This window comes from Scyliorhinus canicula, chromosome 11, assembly GCF_902713615.1.
Source record: "Scyliorhinus canicula chromosome 11, sScyCan1.1, whole genome shotgun sequence".
In the NCBI taxonomy this organism is placed as follows: domain Eukaryota; kingdom Metazoa; phylum Chordata; class Chondrichthyes; order Carcharhiniformes; family Scyliorhinidae; genus Scyliorhinus; species Scyliorhinus canicula.
Genome location: NC_052156.1, coordinates 127,520,123 through 127,544,241, shown reverse-complemented (window position 1 = coordinate 127,544,241; position 24,119 = coordinate 127,520,123). Strand labels below are relative to the sequence as shown.

Here is a 24,119-nt window from a genome sequence, read left to right as displayed (position 1 = left end):
ATAGTGAGTTGGGGCAGGGGCCCTCCGAAGCTGAGGGTGAGGCTCTTAAGATTACATTGAAAATCTAGGCCTAATAAGAGTGGCGCGCAGAGTTCGGGCAAAACGTAGAGTTGAGATTTTGCATAGCTAGCGCCTCGGATTGTGAGTGTCGCGGCGGTGCGCCCCTGGATCTGGACAGAGTGGGAGCCTGAAGCGAGAGAGATAGTTTGCCGCACGGGGAAAACGGGGAGCAAACAGCGTCTTACCAGATCTGGGTGTATGAAGCTCTCAGTTCTCCTGGAGTCAAAAAGGCATGGCGTGCTGTACCCGTTGATTTGGACCTCTGCCATTGAGTTTCGCAGATGCTTCGGGCGCGATTGGTCCAGGGTGACTGCGCTGAGTTGCGGGTAGTCGGCGGCTCGATCAGCTGTGCTGGAGTGGCCCCATGATGACTGCCCTCTGAGTTCGTAGTCGTACTCTTCCGATGAGTTGTCCGAGCGTGGAGATGCAGGTCGGGCCCGTGGATCGCACGTGGCGGGCGGTGAGGAAGATGGCGTCCAAGATGGCAGCCCCCATGAGTCGCACGTGGCCAGCCGCGTGGTGGAGGTTTTCCAAGATGGCGGCCCCCATGGATCGCACGTGGCGGGAAGGGGTGGGGTCGGGGCATAGGCCGCAGCGTTTCGGGCCCCGCGGGGCCTGCAGGTGTGGGGAGCGATTACTTCGTGCCGCTGGGGAGTTGGAAGCTGGGGCCCTTTTAGCGAGGCACACTCTCGTGTAGTGGCCTTTCCGTCCGCAGCTGCTGCAGGTCGCGTTGCGGGCCGGGCAGTGCTGCCTCGGGTGCTGATTCTGGCCGCAGAAATGGCAGGCTGGGGCAGCATAGTGGCTGGCTGGAGCAGCATAGTGGCTGGCTGGGGCAGCATGGTGGCTGGGCGGCCGCGTGGCGCAGGCCTGGGGGAGTCGGGGCCCATGATTGGGTCGCGGGGACCACGCGGAACGAGGTGAGGCTGCGGAAGGAGACCTCCATCTTGGTAGCAATTTCCGCAGTTGTTTCTAAGTCTTGGGCCCCCTTTTCCAGCAGTCTTTGGCGCACATAATTAGACCTGAGGCCTTACACGTTAATGGGCCTTACATACATCTTATCGAATATCGCTTGCGCTGCAGTATATGAATCGGCCGAGTTTAGTTGCGTAGAGATTCTGTGACTCACCCTCGCATGCAGTAGACTTAACTTCTGTTCCTCTGTTGTTTCGGCTGAGCTCGCTTCTGCCAGGTAGGCCTTAAAGCACCGCAGCCAGTGGGAGAAGATTTCTTTAGCCTCTGCATCCTGTGGGTCGAGTTCTAGGCATCCAGGCTTGAGGGCGGATTCCATGATCGATCCTGACTGTTCTTAAGTAGATTAAATTGATGGAACCATCAATTCACGAGACACGTGCTTTCAGATATGAACAGTGGTTTTAATCTACTTACTTCAGAGCCAGCCTGTTACCCGTTGAACTCTCGATGAACTCAGGCTGGCTCTGGGCACGGTTATTTATACAGCAGTCTAGGGGGAGGAGTCGTGGGCGGAGCCAATTGTGGAGCCCTGTACAAACTCCCGAGCATTTCCAGAGCTACTCCCTCTAGTGGTTGGATAACGCTACTGCGCTTACGATAGTATTGGTAAATACAGTGTGAATTACTAAGTGACATTCACCACATACAGCAAGGATTTTCAGCCTGCGAAAGGCACCTACTCGCAGTATTCTGGGCAGTACAGTACTTTTCGTACATTAACGGACTAAACCCCATAACGACTCTGACCGAACACACCCCCACACAGCTTCTATTGGACGGACGGCTGAAGGACGGTTCAGTTAGCCAGATTAGAGCAGCTAAGTGGACACTTCTTTTACAAGGACGGGACATCACAGTGAAACGGACTAAGACACACACCTTTTTAGCAGACAACCTCCAATACCCAGGACAACCCCATGATTGCGAAGTAGTAGCCCCCCTCCACAACACAGGACCCTTCATTGCAAAGACGCCCCCCCAGGAAGATAGGAAGTTCAACTCAAAGCCCCCAGTACACAGACACGTGTGCCCTCTTGAAGATTTATGTGGATGGTTCATCCACTGTTTTAAATGGTGAGCGCATTACAGGATGCGGCATCTATGTAGAGGATGCGCAGGGATGCGCATTAGAAGAGATATCGTTAAAGTTACCCGGTCACTTAGGCGCGCAGGCAGCAGAGCTCGCGGCCATAGCTTACATAGTGGACCACCCAGATTCGTTCCCCAGCCCAGCAGATATATATTTGGATAGTTTATATGTCTTCAACAGTTTGACAGATTTTCTAACCCTGTGGAAGACAAGAGGTTTTGTTTCCGCGGATGGAAAGCCTCTTCCATCAGCCCCATTGCTCCGCCATATCCTAGAACAGGCAAAGGATCGGACTTATGGCATCGTTAAAGTTAGAAGTCACCATCGGTCATCCCCCCTGGAAATGCAAAAGCCGACGCACTGGCAAAAGCAGGTTCCAGGCAGGGACATTTTTGGACACCCCCAGCTAGCGCACCAGCTAGCGCCCTGTGAGTTCAGTTCAGGTCTCACAGACAGACATTGAGGACCTAGTACAGGCACAAAGACAGGACAGCAATCACAGGGAGATTAGTAGAGGAAAGTTTTTTGCCCCGTACGACAAGTTTAAACACGCTCTGACCACACACGAGGGTGTGGTTATCAAAGATAAATTGTATGTGGTTCCTGAGAAAGACAGGAATCAAATGATTGCCTTATTCCATAACATTCATGGACATCAAGGGATAGACCCCACCACAGCCCACCTGAGACAGCTCTGTTGGTGGCCAAATTTGAGAGAGGATGTAACGCATTAAATCGAAAATTGTTTGATTTGTGCTCAGAATAACCCGGAGAGGTATTTGAAGAAGGCACAGCTCAGTCACACTCGCCCCGTTAATGGCCCCTGGACAAACCTCCAGATCGATTTTATAGGTCCATTGCCCCCTTGCAGGAATGGCTATAAATACATACTGGTGGTCATTGATACGTTCACGAAATGGGTAGAGGCATTCCCATCTCGAGCAAAGATCCTGACCCACCACATCTTTACTAGATGGGGACTCCCCAGAAGTATTGACTCGGACCAGGGATCTCATTTTACAGGACAGGTCATGAAGAACGTCCTGACCATATTCGGCATTAAATAAAATTTACACATTGCGTACCACCCCCAGTCAAGCGGAATAGTGGAACGCATGAATCGGACTCTAAAATCGACCCTTAGAAAGATGGTCCAGGAAAACAATACCACTTGGGATTCAATGCTCCCATGCGCACTTATGTTTTTAAGAAATACTGTTTCAGCATCAACAGGTTTCACCCCACACACACTCATGACCGGACGCCCCATGAAAGGTTCTGAATTCCTTTTAGGACTCAACATGACCAGCCCAGAAGTGACGGCCCTCACACACGAGACAGTAGTAAAGCAATTAGTGGAAACTGTAAGATCGGCTCAGTTAGCAGCCGCAGTTAGATTGGGAAAGAAAAGGAAACAGAGCAAGGCTTGTTTCGACAGAACAGTACATTCCACAGAGTTTCAGGTTGGACAACAGGTAATGTTATCTGTTTATAACCCCAGCACGTTTTTGGCCCCAAAATTTTCCAGCCCGTACTCGATTGCGGACAAAATCAGCCCTTCAGTTTATAAGATAAAGTACCCCAACGGGAAGACTGCCTGGTTCCATATCAACCAGTTAAAGGCATATGGAACACAGTCCAACCACACACCATGTCCTGCTAAACGCAGCAGAACACCACGCCCCGCCCACAAGAGACGCATTTCCACCCTCCCCCTCACAGACCAGCACCTCATCGGACTCGACCTCGACTCCGCCCATTGACTTCAGACCACGCCCCGAAACGCCCAAAAGCTGCCACAGCAGAGACAGCGACTGTGACTTTGACGACAGCCACAGCACGCCTCTCTACTGCCCTAAAACACCAGACCCCGACTACAGTGATTTGGAGATCACTTACATTAAGACACCAGACCCACCGCCCAACTATGACGACCCCGACAACGTTCACACAAATTTGGACACGACCATTTGGCACCGAGACAACTCTTACAGGCTCGTCCGGAATGACAAGAGAGACCCTCGGTCACACAACGCACTCATAGCATGCCTGATCCATACAAGGGTATGGGATCCGGGAGAAGAGGATGACTTTAAGTCTGACTCCCGACACGGCAACCCCTTTGCGACCCTGTTCGCAGAGCATGAAGAGAATTGAGGTGTCCAGATGATGTAAAAAGAGGAACCGCTTGAGAGATAAATGGTGTCCTTTCTGATGGAACCTGCAGTATATTTGTTTCATGTTTGTTTGTTTTCTGTTTGTTTTTGGATCAGTTCAGACTAGGAGGATTGGCCACAAGACTTTCAGCTGAAAAGTTTGTGACCATCTCACATTTCGTCACTGTTCTTCTGTAGTGAAGTTGTTTTGTTCCCAAGGACATTTCATAACTGCCCTTCTGATTCAACGGAAGTCTTGTCCACCGATACCTTTGAGAACTTGTAAGACGCCAGATCAGCTGGAATGTCTGAAGCCCAGGTAAAGTCTTCTCCCTTGAATCCACTGGGAGCTCCCTAGCTCCAGTTTCATAACTGCTCTTCTGTTTGGAGGACAGAAGAGGCAACCCCCTTGATGACTACATGCTTGCCCGTTCGTTTCAGGTCGCTCAGGCAGTGGAGAAACGGCGGAGAATTCCGCATCTTTGGGGAGGCCCGACGCCGGAGTGGTTGGCGCCACTCCGCTATGCCGGGACCCCCGCCCCGCCGGGTAGGGGAGAATTTCGCCCATGATGTTTTAAATAAGCTAGCAAGCAAGGCGATGAGGAAAATTACAATTAGAGGATACGTTTGATGAACTAGAAATCCCAATGTGGAGCTTTGACAAAGGAATGCAGACAGGAATTCAGATACAGGTCAGAATGTCTGACTATTAAAATTAATGAACGGAAAATCCTGTGACTGAGGGTTGCAGTTGATCTTGGTGTCTGAATTCCTGATCTTTGCTTCTGCCAATAAAATTCCAACCTGGGGTTGAAAATTAAAGACAATACTTTTCTTATCCCTCACATCAATCATATTCTTATTACCTGTCTTTAGGAAGTGCGCTTTTTTGAAGGCAGGTTTATTGTTACTTTCAGTCGCAGGCGCTGCTTTCAGTTTAAGACGGGATTTCTTTGTCCGGGATTCCTGAATCCATTTATGTTTAATTGCTTCATCTGGAGTCAGGCGGTGTTCAGGATTCCACCTTAAAAATGTTCAAAATCACAAAACTTAAGTGAGTTACCATTGACATCATTAGTGCCAATAGTGTGCCATTCGCACCACCAATCCCACCTACATAATCATTACCAGGAGCACTATTGTCAGTAGGTACACAATTATTTGGCACATTCAGCTAGAACAATGCTGTCAGCAAAATCAGCAATATTTGTACTATTTGTGTCTTTTGCACCATCAGCATAGCTAGTACAACGTCACTAATTATCTACCAGGGTTATCACCAACCCCAACATTAGTACTCTCAATACTATCATCACCAATTGCATCAACAATGCCCTTAGTAATAGGATACTAATAACACTGATGGTAGGATCAGCATAGTCAACACTATCGTTTTTTAAATAAATTTAGAGTACCCAATTCATTTTTTCCAATTAAGGGGCAATTTAGCGTGACCAATCCACCTACCCTGCACATCTTGTGGGGGTGAAACCCACGCAAACACGGGAAGAATGTGCAAACTCCGCACGGATATTGGCCCAGTACAAGGATCATCCCTGGGACCTTGGCGCCGTGAGGCAGCAGTGCTAGCTACTGTGCCACCATGCTGCCCTTAGTCAACACTATTAGTATCATTGGCAATGACAATACACATAGTAGCATCAGCATCTTTAGCATTATCCATCAGCAACAGCCACAGAATCAGCTACATCAACATTATGAGAATCACAATAAAGGAAACTATGATTGTAATTATCTCTTTGATCTAGTATACTAACATGTGCCCTTTTCCTGTGTCCGTAGCTGAAGAGCTGCCAATGAGCCAGAACTAGGCACCACCTAAATGCATCCTTCATCCTCTTCATCAACACAAGCACAAACATTCCAGAGAATGCAACTAGTGAATTTTAGGAGGTAGTCACCATGTACAGGTGAGAAGAAACATGCAGTTGTACCAGAGGAGGAACAGAAAACAGATAGCCATGTGACTACAAGTTCTATCAACTACATTAAAAAGTCCTGGACTTTCTGCTGCTGGTGGATTTCCATTAAAAATTGAACAATGGGAGGCTATGGTGTGGAGGTATGTAATTAGACTCATAATCCAGAGACCCAGGGTAATGCTCTGGGGACCTGGGTTCGAATCCCACCATGGCAGATATAGAAATTTGAATTCACTAAAAAATCTGGAATTAAAAGTCTAAAGATGACATTCAACATTCCCACCCCCACCACAGGACTTAGTCCCCAACAGATGGGAGAATTCTGACCATTATTTTGATTAAACAAGATGAAACACACACTAGGAATGGTCACCTGAAGGCTTATTAAAGGGTTGATTGACAATTAAATTGCCTACCAGCACTCATTAAAGATATGGCATGGCATTTTAGTGTATCGGGGTGCCATCTTAACCACATCTCCTAACAATGACCAGCCTGAGCAGGAATAAATAAGTAGCAGATGGGGATTTCAAGTGTAAAATACCTTGTTAAGCAGAGGAATTTTCATTTCAAGTTCAGAAACCACCTGAAATTTAAAAACGAGTCTCTACTTTAAATAGTATCCAAATTAGTGGATTGTGATAACTGTAATGCAGATGCTGCATTTACTTCAGTCAGAGTTGATGTTAACAACATAAAATCAGTTATTCATAATGGACCAAAAACTGCTGCCAAGTTCTGTGATTAGTAAAGTTCCACAATGTGAGCACATATTTGTAAAATTAATCCTGATCCGTTCATTTAACAGATGACACATATCATTAACACAATATTGTTACTAAATGCATGTTAAAATGCTAAACTCACATGAGACATCCTTTCAGGAAGTCGAGGAAAAGGTTGTCATTTGTTTTTAGTACACTGGCAAGCTCCTTGGAATTTGGACGCCTCTTCTTTCCTTTACTGTTTGTGACATTTTTGGGGGATCCTTTAGAATCTTCAACAGAAAAATACTTGTAAACTAAAATAAGATGTTTGGACTTTAAAAAGGAATCACAAATGAAGGGAGCACAAATGAAGACCAGCCACAATCAACCCTATAGTCACCATGTTACAGCCTGCGCTATATTAGTACTTAAAAATATCAAATTGAATCCCGAGTTGTATATTTTAATCCCATTTGTCAATTCAATTTGAAAAAACCCACAGGCGCAGAGGATTCGTGTACATTAAAAAAACACAACATAAATACTGCTGTGAAAGTTCACTAATGGGCTTATTTTCCAAAATTGTAGAGTGTACCACAAACCCTACGTCCCATTATAATGATATGAAAAATGAAAAATGAAATGAAATGAAAATCGCTTATTGTCACAAGTAGGCCACAAATGAAGTTACTGTGAAAAGCCCCTAGTCGCCACATTCCGGCGCCTGTTCGAGGAGGCTGATACGGGAATCGAACCGTGCTGCTGGCCTGCCTTGGTCTGCTTTCAAAGCCAGCGATTTAGCCCTGTGCTAAACAGCCCCTGTATTTGCCCCTGAGATTTGGGGGTCATTATAACAGGAGAAATAATCCCCCATTTTATCCACACTTTTAAACTTAATTCTTTGGCACTGTTATTGCTGGGGAGGGAGGACAACTAGAAGTTTACTCTTGTTACAGAAATACCAGATGGATGCGAGGACTTTACGTACAATAGTTCTGTACTGAACCAGCAATTGCAGCAACCTGACCACGTCATCGATGAACGGCACGTATCCACTAGTGGAAATAAAAACAATAATTTTCCAGAAGTTGCGTCATTTGGGATAAATGGGCACCCTTATCTTTCCTTGAGGACTCTTGGGAAAATTGCTGTTAATACTTCATTTCAGAAACTTTTTTCATAGCTTTTTCACCATTTGGACCCTCCACATTGCAGCATCGTCTTAGTGTTTTGTACTGTTGACTTGGAACCAGTTGCCCCGGTTACCAATGCTTTTCCTTTGAGAATGTTATTACAAAAAACACAGAACTCAAATGTCCAGTCATTAGTTATTTTGAGGAAGAGGAGGAGGCTACAGAATGTAATCAACTGCCCTTGAAGAGACACTTGGAGAAATCTTATAAGGACTGCTTTCTAATGCAACACCTGTCCACAACATTAATAGTTCTGTCTTTGTCTTCATCCAAACATACGTGACAAACACACTCCAAAGGTACATGTCGCAAGTGGAATGGGATATAAAAATAGGAAAGTTTTGTTCCAGTTGTACCGGGCATTGGTGAGACCACAAGCGGAGTACTGCATACAGCTTTAGTTTCTGTATGTAAGAAAGGATATCGTTGCATTAGAAGCAGTTCAGAGAATTTTCAGTCAACTGATTCCTAGGATGAAGGCATCATGTTATGAAGAAAAATTGAGCAAGTTGGGCCTGTATCCATTGGAGTTTAGAAGAATGAGAAGTGGGTTTATTTAAACACATAAACCTTTAGGAGACTTGGTTGGGTGGGTTTTGAAAGGATGTCTCCCTTTATGGTAGGGACTAGAACAGTGTAAAAAAAAAAGGGGTTGTCCCATTTAAGATGGAAATTAAATTTTCTTCTTGCAGAGGGTTATTAGTCTGTGGAATTCTCTTCCCCAGACAGCTGTGGAGGCTAGGTCCAGTGAATACCTTTAAGGCTGAGCTAGATAAATCCTTGATTAACAAGATAGTCAAAGGGTATGGTAGGTAGACAAGATAGTAGAGTTGAGGCTACGATTATATCAGTTGTCATCTTATCAAATAGTGGAGCAGTGCTGAGGAACTAATCAGGCTACTGCCATTCTTAATTTGTATGTTACTATGTATTGTTACAATCCAAGCTGATGTTAATACTGGGAAGGTCAGATCCCAAAAGTAAACCTAGCTTGGTAGACCCTAACTTTTGTTTAGAAACAGTGGAGGGAAGTTACTGAACAAATTCACAGGAGTCTGTGATGAACGTTTAATGCCAAGAACAAAACATTTATTAAACAAGAAAAATGAATTATATTAAACAAGGCAACAAGGTTAGAATAATATCACTACAAGCAGAAGAAAATGATTCAAATATCACTATTCCTTCACCCCAGCTGTACCTTTACAGCCACATACAAATTCAGAAAGATAAACACAAATTACCATATCTATCTTACACTCTAATATTCAGGGAAAGTACAAAGTACACGTGAACCAATTGGCGAACTGTGGTCAGACACACCACACTCCAAAGTAAATACAGAAGCACCCAAATCAAATTCCATGGATTTCTCAAGAACCCATCGAGAAGCTGGTCACACGGTGAGCCAACCGGTCTTATTGAAATACAAGGGGTGATATTCAATCTGCTTTAGCCGTCAGTGAGAACGGCAGTGCAGGCGGAAATTCCCGCGAGAATAGGAAAACATGATTCTCCCTGGTGAGATTGTGTTTTCCGATTTTCCACACCCCTCACCGGTGATGTACTGAGGTTCACGCCCATAAAATGTGAGAACCTCATTTAATACATCTTAATACAATTACCGAGACCCCCTCGCCACATAGTTCCCCCCCTCACTGAATATTCATACCACACAGACGTGAAGTCATGCCAGAGATGTTTACAACAGGTTTAGAAAAATGTGAATCAGTTGAGGAGATCCCCTTCGGGGGGCACAAAGGTAAGTATAGCCCCTGGGGGTGGGAAGTGGGGGGAAAGAGGGACATGCCGGGCATTGCCTTGGTGTCAACCTGCGCCAAGTGACAGTGCCAGGGACGGACCTTCTAGAAAACCTCAATGGAAGAGGGGTTCATGTTATATTTGTTGGGGGAGAGGAGCTACTGATTCTGAAGCTTCTAATGGGAGGTAGGGTGAGAACTCCAACACCGATAGTGGTGGTGGTGGGGGGGGGGTGAAAACCCCAATGCTGATGCTTGTGGATGGGGGGGGGGGGGGTGAAAACCACAATGCTGATACTTGTGGATGGGGGGGGGGGGGTGAGAACCCCGATGCTGATGCTTGTGGATGGGGGGGTGAAAACCCCGATGCTGATGCTTGTGGATGGGGGGGGGGGGGGGGGGGGTGAAAACCCCAATGCTGATGCTTGTGGATGGGGGGGGGGGTGAAAACCACAATGCTGATACTTGTGGATGGGGGGGGGGGGGGGAAAACCACAATGCTGATACTTGTGGATGGGGGGGGGTGAGAACCCCGATGCTGATGCTTGTGGATGGGGGGGTGAAAACCCCAATGCTGATACTTGTAGATGGGGGAGGGGTGAAAACCCCGATGCTGATGCTTGTGGATGGGGGTGGGGGGGTTTGAGAACCCCGATGCTGATGCTTGTAGATGGGGGGGGGTGAGAACCCCGATGCTGATGCTTGTAGATGGGTGGGGGTGAAAACACCGATGCTAATGCTTGTGGATGGGGGGGGGGGGGTGAGTACCCCAATGTTGATGCTTGTGGATGGGGGTGGGGGGGTTTGAGAACCCTGATTCTGATGCTCGCGGATGGAAGAAACACAATACTGATGATGGTGGTAGTTTGGGGGGGGGGGGCGGGGGAAGACTCAGATATGCTGATGTTTATGGCGGGGGGTTGATATTTATGCTGGTTCGGGGATGGAGGAGACCCCGTGCTAATGGTGGTGTGGGGGGGGGGGGGGGGGGGGGGAGGTTGGGAGCCCCAATGTTAATGATGGTGATACATAGCCCCCTGTTTCCATGTGGGGGGTGGGTTGCTGGGGGTTTCTTTCTGTGTTGATAAAAACGGTGCCTGATCTATGTGGAACCAGCCTTGCTGGCTCTATCAGGCTCCGCCCGCCACACTGATGGCGTAAAACACGGCCACTCAGTTTATTTTTTCCAGAGAGGCTTGAATGTGGACTAAAAACTTGGCTCTGCAGCTGGAGAACTACACGCCGGGTGTCAGTCAGAGCCTGTCACTGAAAAAATATGGGCAAAATTATTATTAAAATTTTGCCCACTGTCTTTCTCACTAGGGTTTCCAGTCTCCATGTTTTAAGAACTCACCCACTCATAAGGCTTCAGCAAGGAACCATCTCCAGGGTTTCAATATAACCTTCTGAGATCCCTTTCCTCTGGATCTCCACATACAATGAAGCCTAACTTTCCAAGCACAATTTCAGATCTTCGGTCATGCCAAACAGAAAACCATTGCTCCAATGTGCACCTTTGTCCTTACGGCCTGCAGCACGGAGTCACCAACCTTTGGTTTCCCGCTCAGATCTTCAGGGCTCCTCTCGAGCCCATTTTGCTTCAAGTCTGCTCCCCGCAGCTTTCCCTCTTTAATTTGGAGCCTAATGCTCTGATCCTATCTCTCAACTTTACTTAACAGAATCTGTTTCTGATTTCTGTACTTCTCCCTTTCCTGGGACATCATCTGGTGCCTGTTTCTTCCCCACTGCCTGGTTTAGGATCCTCTTCTTTGTTTAGGGTCTCGCCCCTTCCCGTGTCCTGCTCCTTGGGACACGTTCTCTCAAATGGCACTCTTTTCCAGGTCACCCTACCTACAGTTTTGCACAATTTCATTTTTTTTCCAGGCACGTGAGCAGGACCGGTTCCTGACTTGAAGACATGGAGGACACCAGCTTGTGCACGTGTGTCCCTTTCCTGGCTGATGCATGTGCAGAAGTCACAAAGTCCACTTGGAATTGTAGTCCATGGACTCCGAGGTACGTATTTGAGTTTTGCAACAGATGTCTCCCATTCTCATCACAACTGAACCATTTATACACCTAAATAAAACCAATATCTGAAGGCTCAACTGTCCTGTCCAAGTATTTTAATTTTCCATTCATGACACCCCCACTGTGCTGTTTTTATCAATTGTCCTGGCTCCATGTTTCCTTTAGACAAAAAAACCCTAATTGATTTACAGACAACTTTGCTGGCAGAAACAGGTTTTATCTCTACCAATTTCCCAGGCACTGCTCCTCCATCTTCCAAGAAACACTGCACATGTCGTTAAACTACAACCAGATTTTTTGTTTTAAATTTAGTGTACCCAATTCATTTGTTTTCCAATTAAGGGGCAAGTTAGCGTGTTCAATCCGCCTATCTTGCACATCTTTGGGTTGTGGGGGCAAAACCCACGCAAACACGGGGAAAAAGTGCAAACTCCACACGGACAGTGACCCAGAGCCGGGATCGAACCTGGGATCTCGGCGCCGTGAGGCAACAGGGCTAACCCACTGTGCCACCATGCTGCCCCGAGATTTTTAACGAAGATTAACATTTTGCCTCTTAGGTGCCTTCTGCTCTGCATCCTTTCATGCTTAACCTGCTGCTTATCGTCAGTATTCCCTAGTGACGGAAAGGTTTAAGGTGGTGGTTGATGCATTCCTTCAAACTGTTACAACCTTACATTAGCTCTCCATATGCAAATAGGTAAGAAGGCTTTTAATATCCATTAGCAAAACACGTCCCCTTCAAAAGTCACATGCCAGATGAGGAGCTTTTGGGTTCTATGCAATGCTGCAGCACTGACAGCTACAATGAGTGTTTCTTGTTCCCAATCTCCTGAATGGTGGCCAACCTCTTTACACTGCTGTAGCCAATTAAGTTTCTCAGAAATACCCAATTGCTCAGCCTTTTTTTTTTTTAAATAATTTTATTGAAAGAGTTTTTCCATACAAACATTTACCCCTACTAATTTTTAAATTATTTACAACACAATCCCTCTAGGCAAATATCCCTCCCTCGCCCGCCCTCTCGCGCGCACCAGTCCTCCCCCCCCCCCAAGCAACAACTTAACAAACAAGGCAGCCTACAGTTTCAGACATGAGCAGCGAGCAGACTTGCCCGCGTTACAGTCGTGCATGTCCCCCCACGACCCTTGCTGCCCCCCCTCCCCTCCCCCCCCCTCCCTCCCCTCCCCCCCTCCCTCCCCTCCCTCCCCTCCCCCCCCTCCCTCCCCTCCCCCCCTCCCCCCCCCTCCCCCCCCCTCCCTCCCCTCCCCCCCCCTCCCTCCCTTCCCCCCCCTCCCCCCCCCCCCCCGGGTTGCTGCTGCCACGACCCCGAACGTCTATCTCTGATCTAAAAAGTCAAGGAAAGGTTGCCACCGCCTGGAGAATCCCTGTACCGACCCTCTCAGGGCAAATTTGATCCTTTCTAGCTGAATATAGCTAGCCATATCGTTAATCCAAGTTTCAACGCTTGGAGGCCTCGCGTCCTTCCATTGAATTAATATCCTTCGTCGAGCCACTAGGGACGCAAAGGCCAGTATTCCGGCCTCCCTAGCCTCCTGTACCCCCGGTTCTACCCCGACCCCAAAGATCGCAAGCCCCCATCCTGGTTTGACCCTGGACCCCACCACCTTCGACACCGTCCTTGCCACCCCCTTCCAGAACCCTTCCAGCACCGGACATGCCCAGAACATATGCACATGGTTCGCTGGGCTTCCCAGACATCTGACACACCTGTCCTCACCCCCAAAGAACCGGCTCATCCTTGTCCCCGTCATGTGAGCTCTATGCAGCACCTTAAATTGAATGAGGCTCAGCCTCGCACACGAGGAGGAAGAATTGACCTTCTCCAGTGCATCCGCCCACGTCCCGTCTTCTATCTGCTCTCCCAGCTCCCCTTCCCACTTGGCTTTCAGCTCCTCCCCTGATGCTTCTTCCGCCTCCTGCATTATCTTGTAGATGTCTGATATCTTCCCCCCTCCGACCCAGACCCCCGAGAGCACCCTATCACTCGCCCCCTTACTGGGGAGCAGGGGGAACCCCTCCACCTGCCGCCTAGCAAATGCCTTCACTTGTAAATATCTGAACATGTTTCCCGGGGGGAGCTCAAACTTCTCCTCCAGCCCTCCCAGGCTCGCAAACCTCCCCTCTATAAACAGGTCCTTCAGCTGCCGTATGCCCACCCTGTACCAGCTCTGAAATCCCCCGTCGATGTTCCCCGGGATGAATCTATGGTTCCCTCTTATTGGCGCCGTCAACAGACCTCCCATTTCCCCCCTGTGTCGCCTCCACTGCCCCCATATCTTGAGGGTGGCCGCCACCACCGGGCTCGTGGTGTACCTCGTGGGGGGGAGCGGCCATGGTGCCGTTACTAGGGCCCCCAGGCTTGTGTTGCCACAGGACGCCCTCTCCATTCGTTTCCAAGCTGCCCCCTCCCCTTCCATCATCCACTTGCGCACCATTGACACATTTGCCGCCCAGTAATACCCCGAGAGATTGGGTAGTGCCAGCCCTCCACTGTCCCTACTCCGCTCCAAAAAGACCCTCCTCACCCTTGGGGTGCCGTGCGCCCACACGTAGCTCATGATGCTACTCGTCACCTTTTTGAAGAAGGCCCTAGGGAGGAAGATGGGCAAGCACTGAAATAAAAACAGGAACCTTGGGAGGACCGTCATTTTGATTGACTGCACCCTCCCCCCAATTGCTCAGCCTTAACCAGAGGGTGCCACTGGTGTTAGGAGCCCATGCTCATCATTATCATAGTGATGCTGCAAAATGTTGTAAAGTCATATCAGCAGGTGAAAGTCCCACTTCAATTTGGAACCCCATCTTATTCAACAATGCAGGGCATGGTCTTTTAAGTTAACATATTATTACAAGTTTGTTGCAAGAGGGAAGCGAGAATGGTAAAGAATTTCAACTTCCCACTTTGATGTAAAACTGACATTGTAATCGGCTGCCCATTTTGCAAACAAACATTGATTTCTGGAGTGTCGATCTGCAATGTCAATTTTATTTTTGGGTGGCAAGCTCAAAATCAACTTTGTATCAACATGTCATTTTTACATTGTTGTATGTAACCCTTTGTTGTGATAAATCAGTTCAGCTTGCCATTCAACTGCCACAAAACCTTAAAGGGTCAAAAAGAAGATATACAAATGCATGAAAAAGAGAGCCAATAAAAAGTTATTCCGGCCTGTAAAGCGGATGCGGCACATACTGGGGGCTCGGTAGCAAAGTGGGGGGGGGGGGGGCGGTAGCACTGTGGGGGGGCCCGGTAGCACAGTGAGGGGGCCTGGTTGCACGGTGGTTAGCACAGTTGATTCACAGCTCCAGGATCCCAGGTTCGATTCTTGGCATGGGTCACTGTTTGTGCGGAGTTTGCACATTCTCCCCGTGTCTGCATGGGTTTCCTCCGGGTGCTCCGGTTTCCTCCCACAGTCCAAAGATATGCAGGTTAGATGGACTGGCCATACTAAATTGCCCCTTGATGGCCAAAAAGGTAGGGTGGGGTTGCTGGGTTACGGGGATAGGGTGGAGGTGTGGGCTTAGGTAGGGTGCTCTTTCCAAGGGCCGGTGCAGACTCGATGGGCCGAATCACCTTCTTCTGCACTGTAAATTCTATGATTCTATGATTCCTGCAGAGTGTTCAATCCCCACAACCACATGATCACTTGGGAGAGAAAATCTTTGCGGCCAATTCAACAATAACTCCTCTCCATCTCCCTAACCTAAACAATACGGCGAAACACCAAGATGCCATAATAACCCATGACTTAAGACAATCACAAGTAACTAGCAACTTACCCTTCAATAAATAGAAATGCCATCTCCTTGTCAAGGTTCCTTCTAAAGGACTGTGATGACTCCTTACTAGCCAGCTGCCTTGTCAATTTGTTCCAGAGTGTGACGATTCTCTGTAAAAATAAATTCTTCCTGACAGCTAAACACACACTTTACACATTAGACAGGGCAGGAATTCAGCCCACCGATTATTTCTATCCCTGACCTAGGCCCATCTCTTCGGTCAAATTTTACAGTGTAAATAGGGTTTCCTGGAATTTAGACAGACAAAGTGTGATTTGGTCAAAGATATCAAGCGGAACTGATGGAGTAGGTAGACAGAAACTATTTTCACTGGTTGGGGACTCTGAGACTTGGGGACATGATCTAACAACTTGAGACAGTCCTTTTAGGCGTGAAGTTCCAATTCGACATTGGAAGGATGGAAGAAGATATCTATTTTGCCAGCAACAGTTTTGCCGGGTCAATATTTGGGCAGCATGGTGGCGCAGTGGTTAGCACTGCAGTCTCTCGCCGCCAAGGTCCCAGGTTCGATACCGGCTCTGGGTCACTGCCCGTGTGAAGTTTGCACATTCGCCCTGTGTTTGCGTGGGTTTCGCCCCCACAACACAAAGATGTGCAGAGTAGGTGGATTGAACATGCTCAATTGCCCCTTAATTGGAAAAAATGAATTGGATATTCTAAATTTATATTTTTTAAAAATTATTCATTTGAAATGAGAGTTTTTTAGATTTTTGTTAACCAGAGGAATATGGAGGAGTAAAGTCACAGACCAGGTACGATCTCATTGAATTGCAGAACAGCCTGAAGTGGTTAAATGGCATATTCACGTTCCTATGTTCCTAACCAGGGTGTTCTCCTCAGATTGAGTGGGCAAGGTGGTAGAAACTCACTGTTGTGCCTTGTTGCTGTCCAGGTGGTCCGATGGTGCCAATTAATTGTTTTTCAAAATTTATGACATGGTCTATTTTTGGAATTCCATGATTTTCCTTCCACAACTGAGCACTCTTGTGGATAGGATGTCCTGCAACTGTAGCAAGACCTACTCTTCTCTGAAGCCTTTAGAAACACTGGACGCCAGGGATCATAGAATCATAGAATTTACAGTGCAGAAGGAGGCCATTCGGCCCATTAAATCTGCACTGAAAGAGCACCCTGCTTAAGCCCAGGCCTCCACCCTATCCCCATAACCCAGTAACCCCACCTAAACTTTTAGGCACTAAGGTGCAATTTAGCATGGCAGTCCACCTAACTTGCATGTCTTTGGACTGTGGGGGGAAGCTGGAGCACCCAGAGGAAACCCACGCAGACACAGGGAGAAAGTGTAAACTCCACACAGTCACCCGAGGCCGGTATTGAACCCGGGACCCTGGTGCTGTGAAACAGCAGTGCTAATCACTGTTCCACCGTGCCCATGTGTTTTCCACTGCCAACATTACTTAGAACATAGAACATAGAACAGTACAGCACAGAACAGGCCCTTTGGCCCTCGATGTTGTGCCGAGCAATGATAACCCTACTCAAACCCACATATCAACCCTATACCCGTAACCCAACAACTCCCCCCCTTAACCTTACTATTAGGACACTATGGGCAATTTAGCATGGCCAATCCACCTAACCCGCACATCTTTGGACTGTGGGAGGAAACCGGAGCACCCGGAGGAAACCCACGCACACACGGGGAGGACGTGCAGACTCCGCACAGACAGTGACCCAGCCGGGAATCGAACCTGGGACCCTGGAGCTGTGAAGCATTTATGCTAACCACCATACTACCGTGCTGCCCAAACACTATTACTAGTGTGCAAATCATGGGAAATATGCCTCCTGATGTATGTCCTTCAGTGATACAGAGACACGTTATACCTGATAAGCCTGCATTATGTGCCTGTCTCTAAATGCAAAGGAAACCATGACAGCAGAAATAAAAAGCGCAGAACACAATTAATGGAGTGAAACCAATTTCCACCCTTTGCTGCCCAGAATATAATGATTTGTTTATTTTACAATGGAGCCAAGAAATCTCCTTGCAGACTCTCTGGCCCATCAGTTTAAAATAATTAAACACGGAAACAATTTAATAAAATTATGTCTGTCATATCAGCCTTCACTGTGCAGCATGTTTACACACAGTGTGCCAAATTTGTATATGCAAATACATATGCAAAGCCAACTTGAAGTTTTTATGAATGAGTCACAGAAACGCCTTTGGAAGTTTTTTGGTCACTGAGGCATCTTAAGTTATCAAAACAGTGACTGTAATGCCCACGCATACTTCCAAAGAGAGGTGCGCCAAATGCCATATTTGTCAGGGTGTTTTTGCATGTCTCCTAGCATCGGCAGGTAGTATGCAGATCTGATGTCAATCAGAGTATAAGGCCGATTTGATGTCAATGCTGTTAATTTGGAGCTCACACTTCAGCCTTTTTGCCGTCTCTTAACCTCAATGGCATAAACAATTCCCAACAGCATTATTTAAAGTGATTATTGGCCAATTACAAATTAGCTGCTGGATTATTTATTTGGCTACTACTGCAATTCCCCGTGTTTTGGGCCTTTTTCCATATTAACTTACAGGTAGTCTTGCTGATACCAAAGTACTTTTTTAAAAAACTTCAAGGTCTATGAGCAAATTGTTTGCTTCCAAAACATGGATGGTGTTGTAGGACTTTCACTTGACATTGAGTATGACTGGGCCATGCAGAGAGTAACAAGCTGCTAGAAGAGGGAGTAGGCACTTCATTGTGTCCTACACATTGAATGACGGTGAGCTGGCACTGCACTATCTTTCCTCTATCCCTGACTGCACATCACCTGTACCCAGTATCTCACCATGTGCAGATCCTGTACCTATTCTATCCTCTAAATTACCAGGATAGTAAATTCTGATAGTAAATAGCAAATATTGATAGTAAATCTGCTCTTGATAGTAACTTGAAAAGACCCTGTACACACTGTAAAAACAACCTCTTCTCTAATTTTATTCCCTTTCCCTGCTACTTTATTTGGGAGTACTTCCCCGCTATTTGCACCATCCATTCTTGTCAGTCAGCCATGTGCATTGGAAAAATAGCACGAGCCAAAAGGCATTGCCACAGGGATCAACTGCCACGTGCCACTTAAAACCTAATAAATGCGCCCCAGTTCTGCTGTGATTCAGTGGTAATGCTCTGGCCTGTGAGTCAGTAATTTGTGGGTTTGAGTCCCACTTTGAAAATCCGAGTTTGTAAGTGTGGCTGACATTTCAGAACGGTACTGAGAAAGTGCTGCGGTGTCAGTGACATTGTCTTTCAACAAAAGAGGTCTTACACCTGGTTCAGTACTTACTGATTTTAAAGGTCTGCTGATTTCAGCAAAAGCCAAGCTGCCAAGGTGCTTCAGGCAGCTCCTTGGAGCTGCCTAAATATCTCCACTTTCCAACAGTCCCCAGTATTTGTTATGTATAAACAGGTGATTTAAGCTCCTCAAAGTCCCCATCTGCTATTTGCATTGTTCCTAATTCTGGGTTAAAATCAGATAGTGGAAACTCCACCAAGCTTTGGGTGTTATTTCCTTGAATTTGTTGTACCATCCATCATGCATAAAGAGCAAAATGCATTTCCAACCGCAGTCCCCACAGTGGTTGTGTTAGTTGTTAAATATTATAATAGCTCCATGTTGAAGTGGTTAAGTATGTGTATTTAGATGACACTATCTCATCAAAATAATTTTTAAATATAGAACATAGAATATATAGTGCAGAAGGAGGCCATTCAGCCCATCGAGTCTGCACCGACCCATCATCAAAGGAATTTTAAAATATAGTTTTAAGATACATATAAAGAAGATGTATATTGAGAACCAGAACAACAAAATATTTCCTGTGCAGAGCTTTTAAAATGCTAAGCATAGAGGATAAAGTGATTATGGTAACTTCACTTTAGCAAGTTGCGAGGAGCATTTTGAACAGTTAAGTCTGCTGGAAACAGCTGATGTAACGTAATACATTGAAAGCCATTGTAATACAATTTTGACTTCTGTCATGTTGAAATGGTTATCTTTAATAGAAGGCTGGTGAGTGCTGCAAACTGGAGTTGAACATCCTCATGGTCATAGTTGTATTGTTTTAATAATTTAACAGATTTGCCTTCATTTGTATCTTCTTCTGTTTTCCACAATTTGGTGATATGTGGTTTACCTCCAATAATGTCACCAACTCCATCCTAACCTTTATCTGAACCCAATGGATACCGATCCATTTTTCTCGCTAGTTACACCCTTTCTTGCTATTGCCAATATTCTGATAGTTAATAATGTTGCCCCACCACCTCTTGTTCCTTCCCTATTTTTTCTAAATACGTAAGAGCCTGCATTCTAACTGCTGATTCTTGTCCGCAGCCATATTTTTGTTATCCCTATTGTATTTGTTTCCTCATTTCTAATTACTGTCTTCAATTATCATGTTCTGTTACTGATGCACTGTACATTGATTTGTTGGCAATTTGACATGCTTTTATTATTATGCCTGCTTGATTTTTTTGAACAAATTGTTACTATCCATTGTTATTGTTATTTTCATAACCTTCTATTCCCTGAGTAGTTATATTACCTTTATCTGTTTTTATACTTTTAAAGATTATTCTCAGCATTTATTGTTTCTTATTTGTAGATTACTGTTATTTGCATGGGTATTGAAAAACCCATAGGACCATAAAACATAGAAGCAGGCCATTCAGCCCATCGAGTCTGCTCCGCCATTCAATGAGGTCATGACTGATCTGATACGATCATCCTCAACTCCACTTTCCCACCTTATTAATAAATGTCAATAATTTCACAGATCATAGAATTTACAGCTCATAGAATTTACAGTGCAGAAGGAGGCCATTCGGCCCATCGAGTCTGCACTGGCTCCTGGAAAGAGCACCCTACCCAAGGTTAACACCTCCACCCTATCCCCATAACCCAGTAACCCCAACCAACACTAAGGGACACTAAGGGTGGTTGCTAAAAACAAATTATTGTCCAAGTATTTTAAAACTATTCTGAACTATTTCACACCATTATTGGACTTGAATTTAAAAGTCTTCCTCAATTCAGTTTCAGCTCTTACCAAAAAACAAACGTTTTCTTTGCGAAGTTTGAATGATTTCTGATGGTGGAGTCCCGAGTACCTTCAGAAAGAAAGAAACAAACCCAGTAAGAGATAATCCAAAAAGAAATATATCATGAAATAAATAGCCTCCTAATTTATTCATACCTCCATGATACAAGCTAACTGTTCCACTTCATTTTCCCCAGGGAAGAGTGGGTAGCCAGTGTAGAGTTCCGCTAAGATGCAGCCAAAGCTCCACATGTCGATTGCTAATCCATACTGGTGACCAAGAATTACTTCAGGTGAGCGGTAGAATCTGCTCTGGATGTATGTATAAACTGTTATACAAACATAACAGATATTAAACATTGAAATAACATAAGTGAGTAAGAAAGAAGGAACACGCCTGCAGGTGCAACCAATTCTATTTCTTTACACCAATCCTATCTCTGTACAGCTGACAACAAATGTCTGATAACTTCGGTTTTAATCATTACGATATTAACTGGTCTCCCTTGGCATTATTCATGGAAATTAGCTCAGAGATTTTGTAAGATCAAAAACAATTATTACCTTCTGAGCATTGAGGGTGGCCTGGCAACTGGAAGAACAAGGAAAAGGGGGTCAGGACAGGCAAGGTATGAATGGGATCTCAGTGTCTGGCAGAGTTTGAGAGGCATCCAGGAATCTGGAAGCATGGGGAGGAATCCCTTGGTTCCAGGAACAGCAGAGGGGGAGGTTATAAATATGACTTCCCACAGTCCCCTCACCTGCTGCCACATCCTCTCCTGAAACCTTACAAACCCCAGCACCCACCCCAAACATTTTATGTGTTAAACACCATGCAAGATTTATTTTCCTTTGAAATATTAGTTCCCTTTTGCGTGGAGAAATGAGCATTTTCCAGGCAAGGAGATGAGTAAAATGGGATGTAGCCTCAGCAGGCTAAATGTTCCTGTGGTCATTGGAGCCCTAATGGCAGGAGTGTAGGGGGGCTCCCAAGCTGGATGCCCTATTAGATAGTCTGCAGCCGGCTGCCTCACTGGAAGTGGTGGGTTCTGCCAAGCAGACAGACAGGCCTCAACAATGGAGACAGCCTCATTTACCGGCAGCAAAGTCATCAAATAAAGGAGCCTTAAGCCAATAGGGCCATCAAAGTGGAGGGGAAACTCTGAAGGATTAGCGATGCTTACAGTTGAGGCCTTTGATCCCTGCGACCCCATCACTGGGACACGGTGGCCTTGGCTCTGATGGCTACCCAGCCTGCCACTGGGCGACTGCCTCCAATGAGCTGGCAGCCTTCGCAGTCTGTGAGGAGCCACCCTGATGGTGGGAAAATACCAACACCATCGTAAAATGGCCTCTAAATCAGGTCTTAATTCCCCCAAATTAGCTGCCTTCCTCTTGTGCAATGGGCAGCTGACTCGATTCCCAACCCATTCCGGCAATGACACAGAAGGATGCACTAATGCAGCAGGAGCCATGCTGACGTGGCTTCTCCATATTTTCCTGGTTCTCGCCTTCCCCTCATCTCCATGGGGTTGGAAAAGTTCAGCTCATCATGCCTGCATTGTACTGCACAAGAATTTACTGGAGCTCTGTGAGTGTGTGTTAGAGGGCCTGAGCCTATAGCAGCTGGAAGGCCAGCAAATTTGCAACAATGAGGCTGGAGGAAGTATTCCCAGCCATCACCCTGAGTTTCCCTCTCTAAATGCTCATTTGCAGTACAGAGGGATCTGGGTGTCCCCTTACATGAATCCAAATATTAGCATGCAGGTACAGAAAATAATAAAGAATGTAAATGGAAAGTTGGCCTTTATTGCAATGCAGGTGGAGCTTAAAAATAGGGAAGTATTGTTACAATTCTACAGGGCATCAGTGAGACTACAACTAGAGTACAGCGGGCAGTTTTGGTCTCCTTATTGAAGGGGTGATAGACTTGTACGGAGACAGTTCAGAGAAGATTGACTAGATGAATTCCTGGGATGAAGCAAGGGGTTGTCTTATAAGAAAAGGTTGAGCTGGTTGAGTCCATACTCACTGGCGAGTAGGGGAATGAGAGATCTTATTGAAACATATAAGATTCCAAGGGGGCTTGACAGAGTAATTGCTGAGAAGATAGAATCATAGAATTTACAGTGCTGAAGGAGGCCGTTCGGCCCATCGAGTCTGCACCGGCCCTTGGAAAGAGCACCCTACTTAAGCCCACACTTCCACCCTATCCCAGTAACCCAGTAACCCGACCTAACCTTTTTGGACACTAAGGGCAATTTAGCATGGCCAATCCACCTAAACTGCACACCTTTGGACTGTGGGAGGAAACCGGAGCACCCGGAGGAAATCCACGCAGACACGGGGAGAACGTGCAGACTCCGCACAGACAGTGACCCAAGCCGGGATTCGAACCTGGAACCCTGGAGCTGTGCTAACCACTGTGCTACCGTGCCCCCCCACATAGGTTCCGCTCATGGGGAAATCTGGAACTAGGGGTGCAGTTTCAGAATAAAGGGTCTCTCATTTAGGATGGAGATGAAAAGGAATTTCTTCTCTCAGAAGATCATACATCTTTGGAATTCTCTAAACCAGGGAGCAGTAGAGGCTGGGCCATTGAGTATATTCAAAGCTGACTTTGACAGATTTTTAGTCTACAAGGGTTTCAAGGGTTATACGGTAAAGCAGGAAAGTGGAATTGAAGCCACAATCAGATCAGCGAGGATCATATTGAATGACGGAGCAAGACCAAAGGGCAGAATGGCACACTCGCATTCCTGTTTAATATGTTCTTACATTTGGCCAACCAGGGGATGGGCAGATAAGAAGAGCTGGTACAAATGCCAGATTACCACAGAATAGTAGGTTTGCAGTGGTCCTGGAGTAGGCTGACATTAGTCAGTCGGAACTCAAAATTTGCATTGAACTGCAACTCCGAGAATGATCAATAGGCCTCATGCAGACCTCTTCGGCCTACAACTGCGAGAGCACAACTGCGAGAGCTTCTTGTACTTTTGTTTAGGTAGAAAGGCTCGAGTGAGCCGGAATGTGGATTCTGCTTCAACATGAGGAAGGAAGAACAGAGATAAAATCTGCTGCTTGCCCTTAAGTTTACAACTGCCCTCACATTTTCTCATGGCTGTTCAGGTGTACACCAATAAAGTAAAACCTCCTCTTGTTTAACCCTGTCTCCAGTGGAATATGTGTCTCTCTCCGATGACCATTTCTATTGTTTTCTTCTCACATTGTGTGATGTTGAAACTAGCACCTTAGTTTACAGTAATAACACAATGGAAAAGTCAAGAACAATACTTAATGTAAATTTAAATCATTTGAGT

General features: G+C 46.2%; 1 protein-coding gene across 4 annotated transcripts in view; it reads right to left on the bottom strand.

Moving 5' to 3' along the window:
- dyrk4 (dual-specificity tyrosine-(Y)-phosphorylation regulated kinase 4) overlaps positions 1-24,119 on the bottom strand; it is a 143,924-nt gene that overhangs the window by 13,852 nt on the left and 105,953 nt on the right. For 3 of the 4 annotated variants that reach the window (XM_038811365.1, XM_038811368.1, XM_038811366.1), the window contains 4 exons: positions 20,956-21,128; positions 20,809-20,869; positions 7,089-7,242; positions 5,145-5,302 (listed from right to left, as the gene is read on the bottom strand). In XM_038811365.1, the coding sequence (XP_038667293.1) occupies positions 5,145-5,302; positions 7,089-7,242; positions 20,809-20,869; positions 20,956-21,128 (546 nt within the window). The remainder of the gene's footprint in view (positions 1-5,144; positions 5,303-7,088; positions 7,243-20,808; positions 20,870-20,955; positions 21,129-24,119) is intronic. The other variant, XM_038811367.1, reaches the window with a different exon arrangement.